The sequence below is a fragment of the Coturnix japonica genome, chromosome 2, assembly GCF_001577835.2.
Source record: "Coturnix japonica isolate 7356 chromosome 2, Coturnix japonica 2.1, whole genome shotgun sequence".
NCBI classification, from domain to species: domain Eukaryota; kingdom Metazoa; phylum Chordata; class Aves; order Galliformes; family Phasianidae; genus Coturnix; species Coturnix japonica.
The window spans coordinates 126,827,690-126,848,817 of NC_029517.1; the positions used below are offsets into that span (position 1 = coordinate 126,827,690).

General features: G+C 41.0%; 1 protein-coding gene across 9 annotated transcripts in view; it reads right to left on the bottom strand.

Annotated features, from left to right (window-relative positions):
- Positions 1 to 21,128, bottom strand: part of ASAP1 (ArfGAP with SH3 domain, ankyrin repeat and PH domain 1) — a 153,089-nt gene that overhangs the window by 88,757 nt on the left and 43,204 nt on the right. For 7 of the 9 annotated variants that reach the window (XM_015856318.2, XM_015856317.2, XM_015856316.2 and 4 more), the window contains one exon: positions 13,937 to 14,066. The exons of 1 other annotated variant lie outside the window; for it this stretch is intronic. In XM_015856318.2, the coding sequence (XP_015711804.1) occupies positions 13,937 to 14,066 (130 nt within the window). Of the gene's footprint in view, positions 1 to 13,936; positions 14,067 to 14,391; positions 14,554 to 21,128 lie in introns of those variants that run through there. One more of the 9 variants, XM_015856320.1, reaches the window with a different exon arrangement.

Genomic DNA, 21,128 nt, shown 5'->3' on the forward strand with positions numbered 1-21,128 from the left:
CAGGGCTTAATACCTTAGCACTTTGAGCTCAGGGTTACTCCAAAGAGATTTTTATTTCTTTATTTTATTTTTTTTTATTTTATTTTTTAGAATAGTATCAAAGTAAATTTATCTGTTCTCTGCACTCCTCCCACTGCATATGCTATTGATTGCTGACTGTCAAGAGGCAGGATGCTGAGACAGGTAAACTTGGAATTTGAGCGAACAAGGCAGTTGTTCCTGGTGAAAAAATGACAGCCTGGTCAACTGTTACAAATATCATGTGCAAATAAAGATTTTATTGCTTCAATCATAACAGTTCAAATGTGTTTCTCAACAGACATACAGTATTTTATTCCCTGTCAATTCAACTTCATCATTTTCTTTAATGCAGGTGATCAGATTCATGTAAGTTAGTTTTAAGTTACTTTGAATCAGATTTGAAAAATGGAAAACAGTTAAAACTATAACTACTATAATTGAGAAGGACTGGACTGACTGTCAGAACAAGCAAAGCAGCAAAACAGACTCCGCAAAGTTTGGAATTAGATTTTTTTTTTTTTTTTTTAATTATCTGCAAATTCAAGTATGTTTTAAAATAAAAAGCTGTCAAGCAAGACTTCTGGAGTTCCTGCTATTAGCACTATGGCACTTCAAATCATCCTTTAATGTAGATTTGGGGAAACTCAGCATCAGATTCCTCTCCAAAAGGGGGAAGATAAAAAGTGCAAGAGATGGAAGGAAAGCTGAGTGAAAAACATTTACAACAGCGTAAAACTAAGTCAACATAAGAAAGAATATTCCTCCTTGTAAGCATTGATTTCTAAACTTATTATCTACCTTTTGCATTATTCTTCACCATACACCTCATACCATTTTACTTTTTGGAATTATGGAAGGAAGGGAAGACAACCAAAGGGTTCTGGACATGCTGGAGAAGTGGGCCCAGGTTAACCTAATGAGGTTCAATAAGGCCAAGCGCAGGGTGCTGCACTTGGGTCAGGGCAACCCCAGGTATTTATACAAACTGGGAGAAGATCTCCTTGAGAGCAGCCCTGCAGAGAGGGACCTGGGGGTCCTAGTGGACAAGAAGCTGGATATAAGCCAGCACTGTGCTCTTGCAGCCAAGAAGGTCAACTGTGTTCTGGGCTGCATTAAAGAAGGGGTGGCCAGCAGGGAGAGGGAGGCGATTGTCCCCCCTCTACTCAGTACTTGTAAGGCCCCATCTGCAGTACTGCATCCAGGCCTGGGGTCCCCAATACAGGAAGGACACGGACCTCTTAGAGTGGATCCAGAGGAGGGCCACTAAGATGATCAGAGGGATGGAGCACCTCTCCTGTGAGGAAAGGTTGAGGGAACTGGGCTTGTTTAGCTTGGAGAAGAGAAGGCTCTGGGGAGACCTCATTGTGGCCTTCCAGTACTTCAAGACAGCGTTTAAACAGGAGGGAGAACAGCTGTTTATGAGCATGGATAGCAATAAGACAAGTGGGAATGGCTTTAAACTAAGACAGGGGAGGTTTAGGTTAGACACTAGTAGGAAGTTTTTCCACACAGAGGGTGGTGACGTGCTGGAACAGGTTGCCCAGGGAGGTCATGGATGTGCCATCCCTGGAGGCACTAAAGGCCAGGCTGGATGTGGCTCTGGGCAGCCTGGTCCAGTGGCTGGTGGTTTTGCATATAACAGGGGGGTTGAAACTACACGATCATTATGTTCCTTTTCAACCCAGGACATTCTATGATTCTATGAATTCAAGATAGTAAAATCCATTATAGCAATATATCATAAACACTTTAGCAGCACATCACTTGGTCTGCGTTTGATCTGTCTTTGTCCCATCTGCATTTTCTTTTCAGTATGCATTTTCTCCTGTTCTACCTTGTCAAATCTATTATAAAAAAAGAAAGAAATGAAAGAAATGCTCCAAAGGCTGCAAACCTGATGTGGCAGAACAGTACATCCAAATCAGGCTCTAAGAACCATCTAAAACACCCCAAATATCCATTTGTCCACATTTGTGTTTAGTAACAGAACTGGGCTTCAAAATCAACTGGAAGTTACCTACGAAAACTCAACAATAAGGTTAAAAGAACACAGAAGCCTGCATGCAGGCTCCATTCACATGGTACTCATTACCATGTAACGCACATACACAGTCACTAAGAGACCATGTATCTCTATTTTAACCTAGCACTGGCCCATGTTGTATATATAGGCTGGGTGGTAAATGAATGAACAGGTTTGTGGGTTTTGTTTTGTTTTTAAGCATTTTCCATCTACTATGATCATACACCTTTAGGCTTGCCATCTTCTTCCTTCCAGTTAAAAGGTCTCAGTTTTTATTCAAAACCAGCTCAGAAAACAAATCTTAAGCTTCCTCTTGCAGTTGTGTGTGCCTCCTGTATAGCTGGAATTCCCTGCAGTCCTGTCAAAAACAGTAAGTCAACAGATTAGAGTTAAAAGCTTCTGCTAAATTTAAGTATCCCGTAACAGGCATTTAATATGATTTTATGCATTCAATGAATACATTCAGCTGCCTTCAGACCTCTGCCTCAATATTCTGCCCATTCAAGTAGACCACTCAATCTCAAAGGAAATTCTCTGACATAAGAAAAGCCAAACACTGATTACTTGGAAAACACATTGTTTGTATATGTTTTCTAACATCTTAGGCAAGTATGCTAACCAAACCAAATTGTCTAGCATTTGATTGATTTAAATCAAGAAATATTCATTTATTCTTCCACAATACCTTCGTATACAGGTTTTAAGGCCAGAAAGCAAACAACACGAAGAAGTCTCACAGTAGTTTAAGATTCCCACTAGTGCTTAATAGCTTAGTTTATCTAAAACAGGCTTTAGGGTGATCTAATCATGATTATAAAAATTCTCAATGATCAACAAGCTGCAAGTTCCTTCATAAATTACTCCAACAGAAGCACTAGGAACTCTCCACATGGCAGAGTTACTCAACAGGTTGTTAGCTCAGTGCATGCTCATGCTGACTGGGAAGTCCTTCATGCCCTGAACTAGGTGACACTTTTGAACTCCAAAGCTCAGGAATCACAAACAGCTATCACATCTCTTGCACCAAATGCATTCTCTACAGGTACCTCCATTTACTTCTAAAACCTTAAGGTTTTCTTACTCTATCACAGATCACAGGACAGTTGATGGAAGACACTCAATGCCCCGTTAAGTCATAAATCATAACCTCCTGCTTTAACTGTTGGCATATGAACAAAGGTCCAGTCTGGATGTTTACACTGGGCAAAATTTTTCTATCAGGGAGGAGGCATCCATCCAACTATCGCTGTCTTCAGAACAATACAACTACCAGCAGAGAGTGATTCCTCCATTTAGTAGTGCATCCCTACAGCATGAGTCATAAAATCAATGACTACATACTAATCCTCAAATCAGTTTGCACTACAAACTGAGGCAAGACTGTGCTCTGCACTCTGACCAGATTCTCTGCATTTATTCTTCCCATTTCCCTTTGTACGTTCCTCTGCCTTGAAGAACAGCAAGTGTATCAGAGAAATGTATAAAAAAAAACATTTCTGCCACACTATAAAAAATAACCACAGTATGCAATGCTCACTGCAAAACAAACAGGATAATTTTAACAAATACTTCTGCATGTCCACTTTCTTTTCTGGTTATCTTAGGCTATTCCAGCAGAATACACATTTGCACTCAATGAAGGAATAAGTGACAGCAACAATAAGGAGCTGTCCTTTTTTCCTGCCAGAAGTCAGCAACAGAGAGTGAAAATACATCCAATGAAGCTGGAAGGCAACACACAAAGGAGAATAGTATCTGTACCTAGGTTTGGCCTTCCGCAAGAATAAAGAGACAGAACAATATCAACAAATGTTGCAAGAGTCAAGAAGACAGTAGCTGCTTCCTTATTTAGAATATGCACAATATCCACTGATTCAATTTGAAGGAAGCTGCTTTGCTGGAACTTGTTGCCCAATTAAATGAGATGAGAAAAACAGGAAGCTGTACTGAACTACAAATGAGTTCAGCAAACAGACTGGGCTTTGCAGAATCCAGCAACACTGTTACAGGTTCTGGTTAAAGTATCTACCACATGCACCAAAGAATTAGAGACATCTTTTAAAATACAAGTTTTAATAACATTAGCAGCATCTTCCCTACAGCTGCACCAGTGAGCAGTGTTCTGGTATGCAGGGTTCTGCAGGTGACCCCCCAGAGAGATGCTATTTATCTTGTATGCTGAAGTCACCACAGCTACTGAAATCCAATATACATATTTTATTCCCCAAAGAAGTCTGTTCAGAGAGCACTGGTATCTTAACACTAAATATGAATAGTTTTTCACATCAAAGAGCCTCTGTAGGCTTCTTTCATCCCTTCAAAATGGGAATAAAATACAACAATCTTCCTTAGAAAGACAGTGAACCTGCTGCAAAAATTACACACACACACAAAAATAACAAAAAAAACCCAAAAAAACAAACAATAAAAAAACTCAAAAGCTTTATAACAAGAACTACTTATAAGAGAAATCAAAGTACTGCTTACAAGGTTGGGAAGATGCGGTATTCAAGACCAGTGTTACAGTAAAAACAAACTCCTTTATCAAATCGTTGAAGACAACTTCATTCAACTTTCTCTTTACAGTTGGCAGAACTCTTAAGATCACGTGAGCTAATGTCTTGCTAATTAGGCACCTTCAGTTAAGATTTAGTTACTGAGTCCCATCTTTGCGACTAAGAGGTAGTATAAACATTCTTCAAAGATAAGTCTGTTGTCTAATCCAACCTCTTAAGATATTCCACTTGCACAGCATCATCCCTCTTAAAGGTTTTAGTATTGCCCCACAATTCTGACACTTAGCAGGGGAAGAAATAAAAACAAAACATGATAAGAAAGTTTGTATGTTGGTATATCTTACATTTAAACTACCTCCTTAAAGACTCCTAATTAGAAGTCATCCCATTTCTGCTTGTTTCAGAAACCACTTAACAGCAGCACTGCGTGCTACATTAAGAACGCAGGAACAGACAATCATATTCCCAAGCACTGTTAAGAGCTGCACAGACTTGCACATTCTGTTATACTTTCTAGACCACTTTTCTTGAGATCCCAGACAACAACCCCAGTGCAAAATAGTTTGTTCAACAGGTCAAGGGACTTTGAATTCCCAGCCTCATTCGACTTTATTAAAATTCAACAGCTTCATAAGCTGGCTCACCACAGCGACAATTAACAAATTGGTTTTGAAGGTCATAAGCAGGCACACTGTCACAACTGAACAGAAACATCAGAGTTTGTGTTACCCTCACTGTTTCCACTTTTCTAACAGCTATCTTACCTTCCCTGACACACAAGACAACACAACAGCTCAACTACTTTCAGTGTTCACTCAGCATTAGGAACACTGCTTGTCCCTATGCAATACTACATACCATCTCATGACTAAGAACCATCGATAAGAACTCTACAAAAAAAATAAAAATGCTATGCTGTCCAAATTATGTAGGACAAAAGTATCACTTTTCCAGAAGGTGGGTAAAAATATAAATATTGCTTGGCCAAAAAATATCCTTAATTAACTAAAAGGTAAAGCATCTTAGGAATCTTCTTCAACCAGCAAGAATACCACAGTCTCATTCTATCCAAGATAATCTGAATGTTAACTAAAACCAAACAGTTGTCAGCTACAACAAAAGCGTACAGATTGAGGTTTAAATACTAGAAAAGCCAGTAATATGCTCAACATAATAATTATTAAGTTCTGAATTAGAATTGGTAGTTAAATGATGTATATAGAACATCAGCATGTCTATGTGGAGCATAAGAAAAGAGTTAAATGAGTCACATGTAATCTATTAAAGAGTTCCAGTCTTCTTACAAGAGATGGAGTCTTAAGAATCAAATCCAAACAGGTTAAATCCTGGTGGTTTCCTAACAAGCTCACAACTATCCTGGCAAGCAACTGACTACGTTTTATTCTCTCTTACCCTTCCAGGTCTGTGAAACTTCTCTGAAATACTATGGAAAATACTAAGTTTCCTAACAGGAACACTTCAAGTATTTTCCCCTTCTGAGTTCCAAATGGATACTTTGTGAACCCCAAAAATCAAAGACATTTTACCTGGAAAACAAACTAAAACAGAGTCCTAATTTCAATACAGATGCTCCAGAATATAAAGTTCACATCATTCTCCTTGTGCAAGCCAAGTTAAACCAGAAGAGACAATTAAGCTGGAATAATCACCACACTGAAGGATAAAGCAGCTGACTTCCTAGATATGCAGACTGATGATTTGGAGAGGGGGACGGGCGGAGAAGTCTGTGCCAAAAACTCAGTAACCAAATTATTTTTAAAATATAACATAAAAACCCCCTAATTTCACAACACCTTTCAAAAACAGCTTTGTAGAGATACGATCCCATAATAACTCATTTCCTCTATTTAAAAAGGAGAATAACTTTCTCACTGAAGGAAGAAGTTATCAGCTTTGCTTCCATTAGTTTCATTGGGCTTAGATGTGCTTTTTGTCTTGGCCAGAAATAAGCCCAGTGCAAACTTCTAGCTGATAAACACAAAAATGCTTTAAAGGAACTAAATAACTGATTTACTCTGCCTATGTACCTTTAAAAAGATTCAGTGATGAAGCCACATTGTAAGGGCAACAGCTTTTACCATTAAGATGAGTTTTGAACATCCCCAGCATCTCCATAAAACTGATCAGACACGTGATTAAAAAACACAAAATACAACAATAACTGGGCTTTTAGCTCTTACACAAGGATAAAAAAAACACACAAAAAGATACCCTGTGCTTATATTGTGGAAACGTTTCTAGGTTAATAAGCTATAGACTCCATTGCCCTACCGAGTCACTAATAATTTCTGCACCAAAAATACTACTGTATTTCTCTCAACAGAAAACGCAAAAAGGGGGGTAAAAATAACTAAGGTCAAAATAGAGGTGACGATTAAAAACAAACAGCAAAAAAAAAAATCAAAAACCTGACATACAACATCTGGCTTAGCCATAGGAACAACACAGCTTCAGGACTGTCCTTTCACTGAGGCTAAGTGACTGTGCGGGGCGTTGGAACATGTGGTTCCAACAGGGTTTTTCCACAGAAGCCTTAAAGAAGAAGTTTCTCACTCAACACAATTAAACCCCATTGCACTATTCAAAAATGCTGACAAATTGCTTATACGAAACCTCAGCATTAGCCCGCAGGTATTCAAAAACCAACATATACAATGAAGATCAATACTGTCACTTCAGAAATAGAGCAAAAACTGCTTGCTTCATTCTCGAGCAGTACCTTCAGCTGTATTCCTGAAGGAAAGAAAGTCTCTGTGGTTACCTGAGGAGTCTTCTTTCTCACACACCAGTAACAGAACACATTTCCACTGACTTCCACATATATATCTTCTTACATACTAGAACTAACTTTAAGTCATACAGTGTTAAGAGTCTCTCCCTTGATGATGAAGGGTTCTGTAAAGCCTAAGTCCCGTGACTATGTACTACACACTCTATCAGGATTTGTCCAAACAGCAAACAGAGCAGAGGGCACCACAGAACACATTCACAGTTTCCTAAATGATGAGTAAACATGAAGATTCCCACCGAGGGTTCAAAAAAAAAACAACAAAAGAAAGCCACCAAAAACCTTCTTTAAAACCAATGAGATACCACAAAGATATAAGTACTTACAGAAGTGTACCTAAAACGAATACAAATTGTCAGAAACCAAAGCTAAATAACGTGCCATGACCAAGATTTAGAGAGATGTAACGAGTATTTTCCTGTTTTTAACTCACATCAGTCACAAATCTGCAAAAGGAGACTGCTTGCTTATTACAATCATTTCAACTACTGCTGATTGAAGGGTAAAACTGATTTCATGCCACATGAAAACAAACTGTACTATGTTTAAGGCAGAGTGATGCCAAACACCTCCATGGGACAAGAGCTGCCAAGGGCTGTGCGTGCCTTGCAATGCCAGTATTAGAGACTGTCCAAAGGAGGGGAAGTGTCTGATGGACAAGACGTATGAGGAGCAGCCAAGGTCCATGGATTGCTCAGCCTAGAGCAGAGGAGCTGAGGGGAGGCCTGATGGCAGCTGCAGCTCCTCACAGGGAGTGGAGGGCATCGCTGAGCTCTGCTCTGTGTGACAGTGACAGGGCCCGAGGGAATGGCATGGAGCTGCATCAGGGGAGGGCAGAGTGGGAGTCAGAGAAAGTTTCTTCACTACAGGGACATGGAACGGACTCCATAGTGCAGTGATCACAGCCCCAACCTATTGCAGTTCAAGTTGTACTTGGACAGTGCTCTCAGACATCATGTTTGGGTGGTCCCATGCAGAGCCAAGAGTTGGAGCCCATGATACTTGTGGGTCCCTTCCAACTTCAGATACTCTATGACTGTGTAAATACAAGAGTATTTACAAAAATACTTGTGTGAAACACGCTATTATAAATATACAATACTGCTGTCAGTTCTCTTTCTTCACATATTCAGTAGTGTGATCAGGAGTCAAACCCCATAACCTATCACCATGGCTTCAGTTAGTACTTTTTCTTCTTTGGTATGATTTGCCATTCAATGTCAGAATGGCAGTAATTATCCTAAACTTCATTTTTTTGCAAAGAAACTTCTTGTCTGTTTCTTTCAGGATGCTCTGCTACCAAAAACATACTTCTTACAAAACTGAAGGTTGCTTGTGATCAGTTACATAAGAAGCAGCCCTTAATTACGAAGCTCTCTGAAGTGCAAGACTTCCTAACTGCCATATGTAACAGGCCAAGGGGTAAGGAAAAGCTGGCTTTGGGTCTAGTGCTGCTGGAGTCTCCCAGATTCCATCTCCTTTTATTAGTTTTGTGAAAATAAATAAATAAATCAGAAAACCAACTATGATTTATTCATTACAATTATATGCAGATGATACTTCAATGGAAATGAAGAGAAAGAAATTAAAGAAAAAAAAATATTTCACTCCAAACACACTAAAAAGATCGCATGAGCTTTCACAGCACAGGCCATTGAACCAAATCTCAAGCATACTGCCAAATAAAACAGAAAGCTGATTTAGAAACAAAGTGCTCCTGTTCTCTTGCATGGTTTCTTCTGCCTCCCTTGATAGAATACCTTTTCACTTGAAAAGGATCTTATGACAGAAACACACATGAAATCACTGTAGATGAACTGACCGTATGGCAGTTTTAGTGCTGACTAGTCCTACACAAGTTTCAACAAAGTCATAAGCAGGAAAAAACCTTGTTGCCCTACCCTTGTCTATACAGTCTTTCCATGCAGTAGAATAAGCAAATCTCACTACAGGAACTAGAGAAACTTACTCATTAGAAACTATGAAAAATGGTTGCTACACTGAAAACAAAAAGAAACAACAGCCCTACACACAAACACTTCCCAACTCTAATCTTACAGAACCATCCATGACATGACCAAGAAGAACACTTGAAAAATATCTTCTCCCTTTAAGTTACATCAGATTCTACCAAACCGGTGTTGCAAACAACAGAATTGAGTGTTTTGTTCCTGTTCAGCCAACGCAGTTATCTCATGGATGCAACACGTGTGTATCTGTTACAGGAACAGTCTACCACCAACAGACCTTTCAACTCTGGCCCATCAGCACAGTGAATAACAAAATGAACAACAGCCACTGCAGGACTTTTATTTTTATTTTTTTTAAATATACGTACAGTCATAACTACTACCCTACTCATCAGTAAATGTTTAATTAAAAAGTATTTCACAAGATCTAATTGTCAGGAAGCGTGTTTTGAGTTTGCAGCTTCTCAATGAAGAGTAAAATAAATAACATTAATAACTGAAAATGCTCAAGTAGTACAGCAGCTTAACAGTAAAATGGGCATCAGAAACAACTGTGGCTCTCTCTTGATCATCAGCTTCCAAGTGATCCAGGTACTGCCACTTCTTATCAAGCCAGGATGCCTAAAAGGGAATTTAAGCTTAACCTCCATTTCAAGACAATCCTACCAAGCATCTGCCTTAGAAATGGTCATGATAACTGAGTTATCTGTCCCTTCAGAGCAAAGATATCCCATCTCCAGCTAAAAGAACACAACAGAGTGGTATGGTAAACAAGAGTGTCTTGTGGAGATCCTACATACACAATGCATATTCATAGAATCATAGAATTACCCAGGTTGGAAAAGACATTGAAAATCATCAAGTCCAACTGCTATTCTCTGAAAAGAAATCATCACTATCTAGAAATTCAAACTAGTTCCCACTAGTAGTGTCAATTCAGGGATTAAAACCGACTCACCAAAAATCTATTTAAATAACAGATCAGGGAGATACTGTAACTACAAAAGCATGTTTCTTAAGAGGCATTCTCAGCTTTCTTCTAAAGATACTGTATCAGTGACATGTCTACACCACCTCCATAAACAATTTGTTGAAGCCCTATGTCATCAATGACCCATCTCCACACCCAGTAATCACCTCTTCGTGTGAATGGCATTAGCATAACTTCCCCTAGTTTTACCTAGAAATAGGAAGTTAAAGAAAGTCTTCACTGCATGATTGTAATACCACAGGAAACAACACAGAAAGGAGTACAGCTTACAAATTCTCCTGAACTAGACCACAATACATGGCTTTGTTCCCTCCCCCTGGAGCTTGAAAAAAAAATATTAACTTGGCTTTAGAAAACATGAACTTAAGAATCTGTGCTTACTGATAGTCATTAGATAACACACTCAAAATAAGAAGAAGTTGTGCTTAAAATATTCCTTGCAGTTCTTTGGTAACCACTAAAGAAGTAGGCTCCCACGGCCAGATACAGGCCTTTCTGTTGCTTTGGTATAACTAGATGACAAAAAGCACGGAGTTCTGTCTCTTCAGTGCATGAGCATGCTTAAATAGCAAGAACAAACCTTTCTAGTCAATAAACCGCTGCCTATTGGATATAACTTCTTCTGTCCTTTGATAACATTACAGACTCAAATAAAGTTTCATTTTACTATTCAAAAACAAGTCACATGAGTCCTTTCACCAAGTCTTTCCCAAACTTCTGATTTTTTGAGCTGTGCTTTTGCATTTTGTTGGGCCCTCCATCAACAACTTACAAAAGTGAAGTCATCTTAATCAGTAAAAACAATTGCACTGATATTTTAGCCGAATCCAATTGCATTGATTTGCATCCCAAGTCTTCTCTCAAAATAATCATATCTGAGGAGTCACGACTGAGAGAGGATTTGCATTAATCCATTCTGCTGAATAAACTGCACTTTTATAGGAAGAAAATAAAGCTGAAATAATAATAATAATAATTAAAAAAAACAAAAAAAACAACCAGCAAGTGATTTCATAATCTATTTTATTATTTCATTAAGCTTTGTAATTGTGATTAAGGAACAGTAAATTCACAGTTCTGTAAAGCACTCGTGGAACTAGATACGGACACATACACACATAACTATTTCTTTCTTGCCATATTCTGTATGAAAAGGCAACTCTGATCTAACCACTACCCTGAGCAGGAATTGCATCAGACTGAGAAACAACGAAATAGATGTAACTTCTGATCACTTGTTTCATTTCCCTGTTGCATCTGTTCAGAAGACAGATTTACTTTATAATACAGAAAACATTTAGTTCATCCACAAACCACATCACAGTCACTGAGGTAGGCGCAGTTTGTTTTCAGCTAAGCTCACTGTAAAACAACAAGCTAAGATAGTTCGGGCTGCAGAGCCCTAACAGCACAGTTTGACAGCGCCTGCAGAGCCCACTGAGAGCTCCAACCCACATGGCAACATTAGCGTAAAAATCAAAAACCTGCAAGGATGGGATCATCCCGTTTGCATTAATACAAAGGGGTCAGAATTGAAGCTCAGGAGCTGCTTCAAGAGCTCTTCAGTCATCCACTATGCAGGGATAATAGCAGCTGCAATAAGAACCACATAACAGCCACTTCAACCATTCAATTTCCATCCACTGCTTCATATGAATCACAGCCTTGGGTAAGCAGATGTACGGAAACCAAGAGAGCTTTAACGTCTGAGCAGGAGAGCTGTGCATGAAAGGCACAGCTACAATAAGGACGCAAAGACTGTGAGGGAACACATCGTTCGCCTGTTTGCATTTCTTCATGCAAATTAATATAGATCAAACTGGGAGAGCTGCAGATCTTTTGCAGTGTATCTATATCGTTTCCCATTAAGCAAAGCTTTCTTATATTGACAGATATAAAGAAGCCAAACAAGTCCAGAATCAATGTGACAAACATGTTAAGTGGAGCACACAGAAAAGATACAGAAAAGAATTTCAAGAAACAGCAATTCAAGCACCAGAAGAGCACTTTATTTTCCGTCACTCAAATTTATTACTGTCAAATTGCATTTTAAACAATGAAAACATGCACGATCTACAAAATGGTGCAGACAAAAACCTACGTTTATCTTCTAGAATTAAGCCACCCTAATTTGGTTTTATTTGGAAGGGCACTCTGAGCATACATCCAAAATCACGAAAGCTGCATCCTTACCCTGGAAATCACTAGTGATGGGACAATGCATTCTGTTATTTAACTCTATGAATGCTGTCATTTCTCCTAATAAACATGCAGTGGCTGCACCTACTGCACACAGCTGAGACCAGGGGGCAGCAATACTGCCAAACACAAACCAAAACAGGTTTGATTCCTTATGAACCTACAAGCGGCCAGAGCTTAATAACAGAGGAAAAAAACAAACAAACAAGGCAGCTAGCATTATGGAAGAGCTGCAGAAGTTATTCAGAGTTATATAATTAAAGTACCTAATTTTAAATGTAATCTCACAATCATTTCACTGCCTCATCAGCTTTTGTAAAAAAAGATGAAAAACCACAATGCTGCAAATACTTTGAGCATGGATATCTTCTCTACTAAGTCAATGCTAAGTCCTGTTAGCTCTATGAAACCAGATTTGCCCTACTCCAATCCATTAGAAGGCCATGGCTTGCATACCAAATGCTTTGCTCATACCAACAGTTCAGCAAAACTAAGAAGAATCTCTGAAATCCATCTCTGACGTAAGCACCGGCTTTTCAAGTACCAACAGATACTCGTGAAACCAAAAGCATAATCCAAGCCCATAACAAATTGTTATCCGTGAAACAGCAAAAAAATCTGTCTTTAAATGTCATGATGCACCTTCAACCAAGTGCAGGGAAAAAAATGAGCCATACTTTCTTTTTTTTTAAAAGCCTTTTGGAAGGCATTTCCATATAACTGCTGATCTCGTCCATAAGAAATCACACTGAAACCTCAGGTAGGACGCAATGAGTGGTACCCTACAGAATCCAGCTCTGTTATTTAATCCATATTCACATGTTTGTTTCTTGACGCAAAACAGGATGAACATTTAAGTGACAGTAACAGCAAGGACTAAGAAAAACACAGCACCGAGGCTTCAAGGTTGAGATAATAAGACAATGTGAGTACCTCCAGTGCGTTATTTTTGCAATATTATGCATTACTTTGCTCTCCTTCCAACACCTATTCTATTTGGATGCTATTTTCCTCAGTGCAAACCCATCCCTCTGTCCTCACCTCAATTCAAAAGCAAAGTTCCCAAGCAGCTTCCCACAGCCAGAACTCAGCGCTGCCCTGATCAAAACGAGTGGGGAAACCTCTGCTACTGTTCCCAGACACAAAACAGCCTCCATCCTCCCTCCCTAACCTCAACATCCACAGTTTTTCCCATCACGACAACCACCAAAATCACACAGAAGCGCAACGTCGGTCCCAGTTCCAGGCACCAACCTTCAGGGCAGGAGAGCTTTCTCCAACATGCTTCAAGTCCCACAATTAAAACACCACAAATTAAACGCATGCCAATGCTTACAGCTCTGGGCTCCCAGATGCTCCTTTTCAAAGCTAACGTAAAGAAAATGGAAAGAACAGGGCCGACCGTACCTCTTCCAGCAGCGTGACCGTGTTCCTGCAGTTCTGCAGCCGAGTGGTGAAGCTGGAGGTGGTGGGCGAGTTGTAATCCTCCGTGGTCTCGGCGATGAACTCCGAGACGGTGATCTGGTCCGGCATGATCCTGACCCGGGGGAGAACCCAGAGCGGAGGAAACCGAGCAGTTTGAAGGGGAAAAGAAAGAAGAAGAAGCAAAGGGCAGACGTTAGCAGGCAGCGCAGCTCAGCGCAACCCCGCAGCATCCGAGCGCCGGGGCGGGAGGTGGAGGGGGCGCGGCCGCCCCTCGCCCCGCCGCTGGGGAGCGCTCCCTCGGCCCCCGACGGCTGCGGGGACGGAGCCGCCTCCGAGCAGCGAGCTTCACGGAGGGAGGGAGAGAGGGAGGGAGAGCGGGGAGGAGGAGCCCCCACCCGCCGCCAGCCGTCCCCGACCCCACCGAGCTCAGCACGCACTTGGGCGGGCTCCGGCTGCGCCCCCCGGCCGCGGGGATGGGAGGGGAAGGGGCCGGGGGAGGCCGGGGCTGCCGGGGGTTGAGCCGCCGCCGCTGCTGACAGTCACCGCCGAGTGACACGCGCTGCCCGGCGCCCGCCCGCAGCTGTTACGTGGGCCAACGAGGAAGTGCCGTACGCATGCTCCGCCGCCGCCACTCCCTCTCTCCGCTCCCCGGCGGTGCCGCCCCCTCCCCGGTTTGGAGCCCCCTCCCCTGTCCCTCTGTCCCGATGGGGGTGAGGAGCGGGGCCTGGTGGAGAATTACAGCGGGCGTAACGATGGATTGGAGTTAGAACTGAAATCAACATCGATGTTAACAAAAAGAAAAGAAAAAAACAACAAAATAAAAGAAAAAACAACAAAATAAGGGGGGGCACTTTAGTGGAAGTGGACATGTGGCGGGTTTCCAACTGTAAAGAAAGAAATATCGAAGGAGTAAACAGTGGTGGTTAGATAAGTCAGTAAGCAAATAGCTGTTGGCGCAGCGGGTGACATCCGACGCCTCGGGCTGTGGGTTTTACTGCCTTCTGGCACCTCTGATTGTTGGGATCCATATGTGCCTTTATGGAGAAGGCTGGGTCTCTGGGGGCTCAAGTCATTATGGTCATCTGCCAGTTCAGCCTGATTTACTGAACCTTACTATGGCTTTTCCATCTCTTTGTCTTAGGGATTCTCTCCACAAAAGCACAGAATCTTGTGACTCTTGACATCTGAACAGCTGAAAATGAGCAATGTGATATGGACGTGTCCAGCTCAGTGCTGTGTGTGTCAGCACCTACTCCTATACGTCAGCACCCTGTACGTGTCATTCTAACAAAACTCTCAGAAATAGTTCAATATACCAATAAAAAGTTGCAATGCCTGAGGAAATGTTAAAAGGAGAGACCTGCTTTGTGGCTACTCATACAAATGATTTTCCTTAGCAGGATCTGCATGCGGCCCTGTCAGCAAAAACATGATCCCAAGATGTGGTACTGCCTGCACATTGCTGGGTAGGGGTGAATAGGGATAGGGATGCAGATGGGGTTGGGGGATAGGGACAGGGATTGGGATAGGGTTAGGGATGAGGATGGGGATAGGGATGAATATGAGGATGGAGATAGGGATGGAAATGGAGATAGGAATGGTGACAAGGATAAGAATAGGGGCAGGAATAGGGATAGGGTTAGGAATAGGGATGCATCCTGCCTCGTAGGAGCCAGATTTCAGGGCTGGCCAGCACTGCACGCTGGGAGACTTGAGGTAGGGTGGGCAGGAGGAGGAGGTTGCTCAGAAAAGAAGCGTGTAGGAGTTGCACTGGAAAAAAAAAAAAAAAATGGAGCGAGAGGAAAAAAGAAGATTGAGAGAGCAAATGGAGGAGGTAGGAAGAAAATCGATTGATGATCGTGTTCTTAAGTGCGGTGGAGGAGGAAGAGAGAGCAAGGAGATGAAAATGGTTGCTGACATGAGGAGTGTGGACAGATTGCAGTGAGGATGGGTTTTTTTCATACTATTTAGAGAAAATTTGAACCACAGAGTCAAAGAATTCTCAACATAGGAGAGAAGAAAACAGGTGGGGAAACTGGAGCGGCCAAGAATGGCAAAGTGAAGGCATGGCTGGGCACCAACCACTTGGCATACATTTCCTCATTAGGCAAAAAAAGTCTTCTCAAACATAATACCAAGCATATAAAAAGTAGAATGAATGCAGGAAATAAAGGCAACAGAGCAGGGCTGAGAGATGAAAAAGGAAGATCAGATGCTACTGATCATAATTGCATGTTAGTCTGATTTTTTATTTTTTATTTTTTGACAGTTCTTAAATTGTTCACTTTATTAAAGGGAACATGGTGCTCAGTTCTGCTGCTTTGAAGTGGCATTTGATCTTTCCCTGTAGAAATGCTCATACAGAAAATAACCCTATAGGCATGACCTCTTTAGGCTGACATTATCTCCATTTAAACTCACTGGTAGAGGGATTAGCTAATTAATATCATCATAATAATAAAAAAGATGCAACTTGCCTATGAAAATGTGCTTGCATTTTAACTAGTCAAATTATATAACTGTTTCAGCTAGCAGGGCAGATTTCAGATTTAACCACGTTTCCTGTTTTGAGCATTTGAGATTCACTTCTAAACGTGTAAGATGCACCTCTCTATAAATTGTCACTAACAGAAATCACTGTTTAGCATCACAAATGGCACAGAATAATCAGCAGGATGTGAAAGTTCTTTTTCACAGCGTCTGCTCTCGGGATGCCTGTGCCTGGGCTGGGGGAGGCTGTGCTGCCTGGCCTTGTACTTCTCCACCAGTTGGAGAGGGAAAGGCATCGCTGTGTCCATCCTCAGATGGGCTGGAATGGGGAAGCAGGGTGCAAGCAGCCCTGGAAACACGTCTGTTGACTGACAATTCATCGCAGTTAAGGAAGTTGTTCCTATTTTCCATCCCACCCAGTGATTCAATCTACAAACCCATTTGATTCCCTTGGCCTTCCTTACTGTGTTTGCCAACAGGAGAGTTAATTACAGCTATTGCACCTCAGAAAGTTGGTAGTATTTCTGCAGCATTTGTGATACCGTGCTCAGGGAGAGGCTGGCCAGCATAGCAACAACAGCAGAAATTACTAACACAGGTGTTTTGCAATCAGCTGAGTAGCAACCACGGCGTTTTTCGGTTTATAGTACTCCAGTCATTTTATATTTAGATTGAGATCAACAGTTCATTCACATGAGCCAAGCACTAGTCATCAGGTGACGATGACTCTTGTCATCATTACGAACTTTCAACCACCACCCATCTGGGCCAGGGGTGAGCAGCTCACACAGCTCCTTTCGGCTTCAGCCCCACAAACAGCTCAAACCCCACAGCAAGAATTATTTGTCCACTGGATATCAGGAGACAGAGAGGGGAGATTGTGGCCCTGCTGTACTGTATCAGTCCCTCCCCACCAGCTGTGATCACACAGAGCAGCCCAAGGCCCTGAGGCCTCAGACATTGCAGCAGCCTCACGGGCTCATGCACACCTCAGGTGTGACTGCCACTCGTTTTTGGGAACCCAGCATAACCCTGGACAGGCAACAAAATGCTGCCAGACTTGCTCAGGGAATCTGCTACCCACACAACATGCAGACTGCCATGGGGCAGTCACTCATTTCTTTACTTCCGAGTCTTGTCTTGGCTATTACCATGGAGAAAACTGGTGTAGATCAGACATTAATGTTTAATGAAAGGAGCAAATCATCACAATGTACATGTCATCAAATCATTGAATCAAAGAATTGTCTGAGTTGGAAGGGACCCTTAGAGGCCATCTGACCCAACTCTTCTGTATTGAACAGGGATGCCTACAGCTAGAGTAGGTCGCTCAGAGCCCTGCCCAGCCTGGCCTTGAATGTCTCCAGGGATGGGGCATTTACTACATCTCTGGGCATCCAGTTCCAGTGTCTCATCACACTTAGAGTAAAAAGCTTTTTCCTTATATCCAGTGTAAATCACTCCTCTTTGAGTTTGGAATCATTTCTCCTCATCCTATCACAGTAGACCCTTCTAAAGAGTTTCTTTCTTTCTTTCTTATAGCTCCCCTTTAGACACTGAAAGGCTGCTCTCAGGCCTCCCCAGAGCCTTCTCCTCTCCATCTCTCTCAGCCTGTCATATGTCTTAGTTAACTTCTTAGTTGCTACACTCTTCATCATCTTCACAAACATGGAGTTATCAGAATAGCAACAGAAGTAGTGGAGCTCTGAGAACCATCAGAAAAATATCCTTAGGCTGTATTACTGTACTACACTGATATTCTGGACAAATTGGTAGTTTGGTGTTATATTCATACCTTTCAGCTAAACACAACACTCAGCATCATTTCCCATCCACTTTGTTACCCCAGCCTACTGTATGGGAGCTATATGGGGCATAGGCAGCCATGGAGTTTGATCCCCCAAAAGAATACATTTGTTCTTTTGGATTGAGCTTTCCTGGGAAAACATGTATATGCCAATTGCTGTTGCATTTCTGTAAGTTGATTTTCAGAGGACTTCTGAAAAAATTAATGAGAAATGCTCATTTAGATTTATAGCAATCAGTATTAGAACACAAATATTTCCTATTCAGCTCTTCTCTTTTGAGATGAATGATGACTTTAGAAGACAAAAGGAGCTTCAAATTAACAAAAATCTTAGCAGAGTGTGTTTGGCTTCTCATTTTGAAATAGCTCCTGTACTGAAAGTCAGGAAACCTTTTTTTGTTAATGGAACTCCCATAGCTTTGTTACATTTAACAGAACCACCCAATTTATGTAAGGCTGTAGATAGAATACCACTCCTTCATGCTGCAGCTGGAAACATTCAGCCAGGAGGACCTTCACCCTCAGAGGACGGTCCCATCAGCTCACTGAACCTTGTATGGAACGTAGCAGCTACATATTCTAACCTGCAGCATGTTTGAGCTTTTAATATCACATAAATGCATGATGTACTCACAGGAAAAGGCAAAGTCTATTTTAAACAGCAAAGCCTACATCACACATTGTGACTGGTGCTAATTTGCTGAAGGGAACTTGCATGGTAAACTGCAAAAATGTTTTACTTGAGAAAGAAAGAATGCATTTGGATTTGACATTTGCAAACAAATTTTTAAAATAATTATGTTATTTGGATAGAACAGGCATGTAAATTTCCAAGCAAGGAAAACCATTCATATCTAAAGAATGATTTCTCTACATGGAGAAAACCAGTATCCATATCCAGCAAACGTACTGGTTGCAATCCTGTGTTTTCAAGCTGCAGTATCTAGCGGTCAGGCTTGTGAAATAGATGAGCTGAATTATTTCTGTTACTGCTGTGACTGTTTTGAATAAAAGAATCAGCTGATTTCAATTTTCATACTGGCATTTCAAAGCATTTTTCGTCATCTGGTATTTGAAATTATTTAAGAAAACATAAGCAACTGTCTTAGAAACTACAGTATTCATTTAATACCCTCTTAGCACTAGCAACAGTGGCCTAAACAAAAGGTTCCTTTTGCATTCTTTTAATATTAATATGATAGCAATAAGAGAATCCATTGTGTTCTCAATATAAATGACACATTGGTAAGATTTGCATTTTTAACACTGTATGTACCAAATGAGAAACCAAATTATTAAAAGCACAGATCTGAATGATATGTTTTGAACGTTATGAGCAAGGAGCTTAGCTGAGTGATGACTAAGCCCAAACAGTTATCTCAAAGGCCAGCTGAAAACAGCACTGAAAACAGTGCAGAGCACTGAGTTACACAAGATTAAGCCAACTCAATTGCTGATTCAGTTTTGCCTTTGTTGTTTTGGTTTTGTCATGCAAGACCAAGAGCCATGCAGACAAACACATAATGGCATTCCAGGCTCACAGTAACAACAGCAAGAGTGGCCCCTGAACCTCTGCATTCTTCAATGAGAAAAACAGCAAAACATTAGCGTGGAGCAAGGAGCAGAGAGGGCTGGTGACAGGCATGCTCACTTTTTGTTGCAGATGTGATAATTTTGGTACCTTTATTTCAGGCAGGGTCTTTTGTTGTTAGAGATGCTCATTTAAGAAATCTAAATATATATATATATAAACAAGCAAACAAATAAAAAAAAAACAAAACCACAGTATATTCTTCTATAAGGACTGTATTTTGCTGCACTGAAAAAGATCGAGCTCTTGGGAACATCATAGAAACCTCTGGAAAATCTAACCCTTGCCTGCGGTGCAAGCATGAGCCTGTTGCTTGCTGCTGGTCTCACAGGGCTGCTGGCCTCGTGTCACCCACTAATGCTCTGTGTGGTTCTCCTGGCTATCCATGGTTATCCCATCTGAGTGCTTGCAAGATCACTGGGAAGAGCATGGCAGAAATATCTGCAGGAAACCAGAGGAGTTAAATGTCGGTTGGCATGAGAGCAAGGGATGCAAATAGCAAGACAAGGGCAAAATAGCATGAAGGAGTATTCTGTGATTAAACTGAGAGAAATTAGAGTCTTTATAAAGTGGGCATCAGGAATAGCTGAATACTTTTTCTTTTTTTTTTCTAATATAGAAAATAGCAATGACTAAGATCAGTAACTGGTACAGCAAAAATGAACATGTTGCAGGGCAGCTGGCATAGCAGGCTCTCCAAAACAAAAAGAGAATGCAATAAAGCCTCAACCCGCACTGCAAACATTTCAATATTTTCTCTTTCCCTCTGCAAATGACACAGCTTTGTCATTCTCAAGGCATATTTCTGGTTCTAAGCTACATCCAGCTAAGCTGCTAGATATATGCTGATGGCAATATGCATCTTGCATATTGAAACTGATGGTTCAGGCCAAAACAAACTTGGGAAGCAGTCTGAAAACTAGATAAAGGTTTGTAGACCTGATATCTTGTTCTTGAGCTGCCATTCACAGCTGTGACATGGGTATTTTATTGCTATGTGCTTTGTTTCTCTGTCTGTGGAATGCAAACAATTACATTTATATTTCTAGGTGAAAGCATACTGGGATCTCCAGCCGAGTAGTGCTATTGCAGGACACAGTGTTTTTACTGTATATTTTATTGTATGAGTTTTATAAAACAGCTAAAGGAAGATAAGAGCTTTCAGGCCAAATAATTTCATCAGCATTTTACTGGATAGAAAACAAAAGGATTGAAAAGAAAATAAAAGGACTTTCTGCTATTTGTTCATGATATGAAAATATGAAGGTCAGAGATCTGATTTGTAG